General features: G+C 32.3%; 1 protein-coding gene across 1 annotated transcript in view; it reads right to left on the minus strand.

Moving 5' to 3' along the window:
- LOC106877301 (titin) overlaps window positions 1-6,604 on the minus strand; it is a gene marked incomplete at its 3' end in the record, with an annotated part of 606,785 nt that overhangs the window by 306,696 nt on the left and 293,485 nt on the right. Inside the window, exons 160-166 of the mRNA XM_052965881.1 lie at window positions 5,621-5,926; window positions 5,034-5,336; window positions 4,540-4,845; window positions 3,678-3,983; window positions 2,283-2,585; window positions 1,535-1,840; window positions 639-944 (exon numbers count right to left, since the gene is read on the minus strand). Coding sequence (XP_052821841.1) covers window positions 639-944; window positions 1,535-1,840; window positions 2,283-2,585; window positions 3,678-3,983; window positions 4,540-4,845; window positions 5,034-5,336; window positions 5,621-5,926 — 2,136 coding nt within the window. The remainder of the gene's footprint in view (window positions 1-638; window positions 945-1,534; window positions 1,841-2,282; window positions 2,586-3,677; window positions 3,984-4,539; window positions 4,846-5,033; window positions 5,337-5,620; window positions 5,927-6,604) is intronic.

The following is a 6,604-nucleotide window of genomic DNA, read 5'->3' on the forward strand; positions in this document are numbered from 1 at the left end:
AAGAAGAAGAAGAAGAAGAAGAAGAAGAAGAAGAAGAAGAAGAAGAAGAAGAAGAAATGCCCTGATGCAGTACCAGGCAGTGGCTCTCATGGCTTCTGATCTTAACTCATTTGAAGTGTTATCATTGTTTTGGTATAAAAGATGGACTACAGCAAATATTCTGCTCAATAACACAGATTTGCTTGTCAGTTGTTTGACCTTAACCAGTTGAGCATGTCCCTTGGTGACTGATGATATGTGCATCTCTGATCATAAGCAGAAGTAGTGGGGGAGCATCAAAGCCAAGTATTGAAAGGAATTTTGGGGCATTTGGATAATTCCCCTCTGGAAAGATGGGTGTTTTGCTCAACATCTTTAAACAACTCTGATTCAGGGACCTTTTGAGTGGGATGGGTTACTCAATGCAAGGAAAATTCTAACTAGGCCCCACCTGCAGGGTTATGCATTGTTTAACTTGATATGAGATCACCATGTCATGCACATATGGTTGTGATGCATGTACCTGGTGTACCCTTATCAGATGGGTAGTCATGATGGGTATATTGGGTTTCGTATATTTTGCCAGAGTGTCAGTTTGATGGCATGCACTGCTCTCTCACTCAATAATAATAATAATCAAAAAAATAATAACTACTTACATATTTCTCTCCTTGGAATTGTTGCATCAGCTGTTTCTAGTGGAGGACTCTCTCCTTCTGCATTTACTGCCATAACACGGAAGTAGTATTCCGTATCCTCAACTAAACTCGTAACACGATATTCAAGAGTGTTTGCATCAACCTCTCCAGCCTTATTCCAGGTTAAACGAGAGGCAGATTTATATTCAATAATGTATTTAGTAATAGGTTGTCCTCCATCTTCACTGGGAGCTTTCCATTCAAGATCCACATAATTATGGGACACAGCAGTTACTTGTAATGGTCCTTTAGGATGTCCAGGAACATCTACAAGGAAACAAATATACAGCGATTTTAACAAAGATTTGCAACAGAAAATTAATTATGTTTGAATTTATATTTACCATTCCAACTAAATTTTCAATATATATTCATTTTTGACAATCGAAGTTTGTTAAAGCTTATCTTTCCTGGCTATGGATACATCAAATCCATATAAGATTGTAATGAATTCTTTATAATCAGATTTCAAAAGATTGTAAAAGAATCTCATGAAATAAACATATTTTTGATATATTTCTATTATAAATTAATTAGTTACTGTTTGCATAATCAATTACTGAATGATTATACTCCAGACTAATGATAACAAGGTCAAAACTTATCATAAGTCAACATATATACCTAACTTAACTCAATAAGTTTCCATAATATGTGATTGACACTGAGCATGAAGCTCAAATTTAAAGTAAGTCTCTAAAAATTTTAAGCCAACATACAAATTTTCTGATCTAGTTATTCATCATACAAAAGTTAAATTAGAAAATTTATGCAATTCAAAATTATGATGATTTAAATTATATATATTTATTTATTTATTAAAGAATAATAAAAATATATTATATCTAGCTACTCACTGTAAGGGCTCTTTGCAAGTGTGGCTCCATCAGTCTCTAATGGATCACTGCGACCAATTTTGTTGACTGCAATAACTCTAAATTCATATTCAGTTCCTTCTGAAAGGCTCTGAACACAATAAGAAGTTATATCAGATTGAACTGTAGCAACATTGCTCCAATATTGACGTTTGGCTTCTTTTTTCTCAATAATAAACCCTGTGATAGGTGAACCACCATCACTATCTGGATATTTCCAAGTAATGCCCATTGAAGTTCTCTGGATATCAAACACTTTAATAGGACCTTTTGGTTTTGAAGGTTTTTCTGAAATATAAATTATGGTTGTTGCTACACTGTCATAATAATCTGAGTGATATTCAAAGATATATTTGAAACTTCAGCATTAAAGTTAGAAATAAATTTAAAAGAAAAGAGGACAGTAAGTTAAATGGCTATTCATTAACAATTATATTTTAAAGATATTACTCAGATGAAAAAAAATTAAGTTTTAGAAAGTAGCAAAGAAAAGTTCAGAGCTAATTTCAAAATATTATCTAAAACATTTTGACTTCCATAGAAGAAAGAAAATCAAATATACTCTATTTCAAACTAAAATAAAATCTAAATAAGCTGACAGAACCTTTTAAAACATACTAAACTTGTTATTTATTAAAACCGAAAGTGATGTCCAAAAAGACAAAGATAGAGTAAAGTAATCAGCGCATTAAATATATTAAATACATAAAACAAGATTCTGAAGACTTACGGAGTTCTTTCACAGGAGTGACAGGTTGATCCATATCACATGGCGCACTCGTTCCAACAGTGTTTGTTGCACATACTGAGAAGTAATAGTCAACATTTTCTTTAAGGCCAGTAACTTTATCAGTAAGTAAGTGGCTCTCGACAGATGAAACTCTCTGGCGATCATCACTCTTTTTCTCACGCTTCTGAATGACATAGTGTGTTATCTTTGCTCCACCATCAGAACGAGGTGGTTTCCATTCCAAAATAGTGAAATCAGCACCAACTGCTGTTGATTTCAAGTTAATTGGTGGACCTGGAGGATCTGAAATATAAATAAAATTTTATTAGAAATATGTAAAAATATACTCCATTGGATATCAAATACTCAGAGAGGTATATAGAAATTTATATATAAAATATTGTATCTATTATCTTAAATTTTGTATCTGCCTCACAGGACAAGTCATGTAAGGTTAAGAAAATCTATATAATAAAGTAAATTAATTGAACTACTGAGCAATTCAGTGTTACAGCATTAAGACTACTTTATCCCGGTTCACTTCAGATATTTATTTCACTAATCTCAAATGTATAAAATCAATATCAGTTTTAGCAAGATCTGCAACTCTTTAATCCACACTTGTCTAGCCAGCTAAATCATAATCTAATTTTCTTAAAAGTTTATTTTAATCAGTGAATTTGATCCATTCTATAGAATACAAATTAAGTTTTCCTTATATTTCTAAAATATATAATCTCAAGTATGACTGTGGTGTTATTAGCTCAGTTCACAGCCACAATTACATGGTTCTGAGCCTGATACTACTTTGGTTGATTAACATTTCATGAATGGAATTTAGTAAATGGAAATCATATCTGTATGCATATGAAATGTGTGTTTATATTGTGGTGATCTTGTTTGCGTTCTTTTATGCTCTAACTTAGCAGTTAACAAATTGAGGTTGACTAAGTAAGTGCTAGCCAAGAACATGTAGCAGCAGTTGATATGATTAACTAAATTCTTGAAGTGATTGCTCCAGTATAGCTGCAATCTAATGACTGAAACTAGAAAAAGAATTTTTTTTTTTAAATGTTTTCTCTATGAAAATCCCTGTGAAGGTTAAATAGTCATTGTGCTTCAGTAGTAAGCTTGGGAAGCAAGAGACTAATAAAGAGTAAGAAATTGGCAGAATGGCAACTGGAAACTAGTACTGTATGTTTCCCAAGAAAAACATATATCTTGAGATTCTGGAATGGAGGTCCATGACCACTAGCACCTGTAGACATGGTACAGGAAGAGAGAGAGAGAGTGGAATTACAGTTGGTGACTAGTTCTTATGATCGTTTGGAGCTTTTGATGATACACACTGATACATAATGGAAGAGAATATTTCAAAAATTGAGTTCAACTTACCAACTTTCTTGGGTAATTTAGTGTAATCAGAAGTTTCCAGTGGTTGACTTTGACCTTCTTCATTCACAGCAATAACACGGAAATAATATTCAGTATCTGCATTTAGATTTGGAACATAGAAAGTAAGAGTTGATCCATCCACAGTTCCAGCTTTAGTGTAATATGTACGTGAGGCTTGCTTGTATTCAATGATGTAACTAGTTACTGGTTTGCCACCATCACTCTTTGGTGCTTTCCATGTAAGATCAACAGAATTATAAGTTACATTATCAACTTCAAGTGGTCCCTGTGGGCTTGAAGGAACATCTGAAAAATTTATATAAAAGATCATGTTATAGTCTATAAATGAAACATGAAAATTTAAAATGATATATCAACAAATATTTTCTGGGAAAGATTTTAAAACTTTTCTTATAAACTTTTATCCTTGTTCAAAATGAATATGGTCTTTTGGTTGCATAAGGTGTTTTCTAGGAAATTTTATTGATTACAATCTTTTAAAATATATCAGTGATACATATCAAACATTTCTAACTAAATATTCTATTCTTTACTACTCTAGGCACAAGGCCAGTTGATTAGATCGATCCAGTATGCAACTGGTACTTAATTTATCGACCCCTAAAGGATGAAAGGCAAAGTCGACCTCGGTGGAATATCAACCCAGGGTTTGGGTTAAATTAGCAGAAGTTTGATTAATAAATAATAATGTAGATCTTTATGAAAGCAACTTTACAAAACTGTAAAATATTCGTAGCTTTGGGCTTTCAGATCTAATCTTTTTATGATATTCTGATGCAACTGAAATTAAAATATATTTTTTAAAATTCTGACTTTAAGTGAAATTCTTTAAGTTACTTACCAAATGGACTCTTTGCAAGAGTAGCATCTTTGGTCTCCAAAGGAGCACTCTCTCCAACTCTGTTTTCAGCAATAACTCGGAAATAATATTCAGTTTTCTCTTTTAGATATGGACAGCACAATTCAAAAGTGGATGCATTGACTTTGGAAACTTTGTTCCAGAACGTGCTTGATGCAGCACGTTTCTCAACAATGTAACCTGTTATGGGAGAGCCACCATCATCTGGTGAAGGCTTCCATTTAATACTAATGGAAGTACGCTGAACGTCAGTGACCACCAGAGGTCCTTCCGGTTTAGCAGCAATAGCTGAAAAACAAAAATTAGGAATATGTAACATATTTCATACAAAGACAAATATATATATTTATCTATCTACAAAATGATTTTTAAATATAATTTTAAATGAGAATGTTACTTGAAATTAGAGTTAAAAAATATCTCCATAAATAGATTATATATAAAATATAAATGTATTCTAACAGATTGAAACTTACTTGGGCCTTTCTTGGGTATCACAGGTTTTGGACTCACACATGGTTCACTCAATCCAATTTTGTTTTCAGCAATTGCTGAGAAGTAGTATTCAATGCCATCCTGGAGAGAAACTGCTTTACAGAATGTTTCATAGGGACCCACTTTTGTAACTTTACTCCAGTTGTCAGGTTTATTGACTGATTTCTGAATGATGTAGCCTGTAATAGGACTGCCACCATCATTCCTTGGTGGTTTCCATTCTAAAGAAGCATAGTCTTCTCCTACTTTAGTTGGAACTAAATCAATAGGAGGCTCTGGAGGTTCTAGAAATTAAAAAAATTTAAATAGTTAAATTTTCAAAAGCATATATTTTAGATAATAACCATATATTATTAGACATATTTGTGAAAATATATAAAATATAGAAGATGTGAAATAATTTTTAAAGTTATTCCATGAGAGAATTCAATAAATTTTATGAACAAAATTTTTATGCAGTATAAATCATCACCATTTAACATCTACATACCATGCTAAAATCTGTTGATATAGCCTAAAAACTTAATTTTTTTAAAGAATTGTTATAAATGTTAAAACAAAATCTTACTTAGATCTCTTGTTGGTTTTGTAATATCTGTAGCTTCCAAAGGAGCACTGCGGCCTTCTGCATTGACAGCAATGACTCGGAATAGATATTCAGTATTTTCAAAGAGATCTTTTGCTGTGTATGTTGTGGTATGTGCATCAACTGATCCTGCTTTAGACCATGTGGTTCTGTCTAAAGTCTTGTATTCAATGATATAATTAGTAATAGGTGTCCCGCCATCCTTTTCAGAAGGTTTCCATTCTAAGTCAGCACTATTAAATGTAACATTGCTGATATTTAATGGTCCTACTGGTGGAGATGGAACATCTGTAAATGAACAAAAGCATTACCAAGATTAATAGTAAGCAGTCATAACTAATTATGTTAGAAATAACAACAGAAACTATGTATAGCATAACATCAATTACATACCCTATTAAGGTCATTTTATTTTACAATAAAATTTATCCAAAAATTCATTTTTGTATTAGCTTTTTAATAATTATGTGCGTATAAATTATATTCCTTGAGAACTAGATGTTGGATATAAATTCTTTTTATTATATTAAGATAGTTTTTTTTCTTTTTTCTTTTACATCCATGGCCAGCTCTGCTTGAGCAGACTTATTGCACTTATCTTTTATCTTTTACTTGATTCAGTTATTGGATCACAGCCATGCTGGAACATTGCCTTGAGGGGTCTAGTCAACAAAACAACCCCAGTACTTAGTTTTAAGCCTGGTGTTTATTCTATTGATCTCTTTTGCCAAAACCACTAGACTAGGGGGTGTAAACAAATCAACACTGGTTGTTTAGCAGTGGTGGGGGACAAATACAAATACAAAGACACACACACACACACACACATATATATATATATATATATATATATATATATATATGTACTGGAGGCATGTAGCTTAGTGGTTTGGGTGTTGGACTCATGATCATAAGATTGCGGTTTCGATTCCTGGACCAGGCAATGCATTGTGTTCTTGAGCAAAA

This window comes from Octopus bimaculoides, chromosome 2 (genome assembly GCF_001194135.2).
Source record: "Octopus bimaculoides isolate UCB-OBI-ISO-001 chromosome 2, ASM119413v2, whole genome shotgun sequence".
Taxonomy (NCBI): domain Eukaryota; kingdom Metazoa; phylum Mollusca; class Cephalopoda; order Octopoda; family Octopodidae; genus Octopus; species Octopus bimaculoides.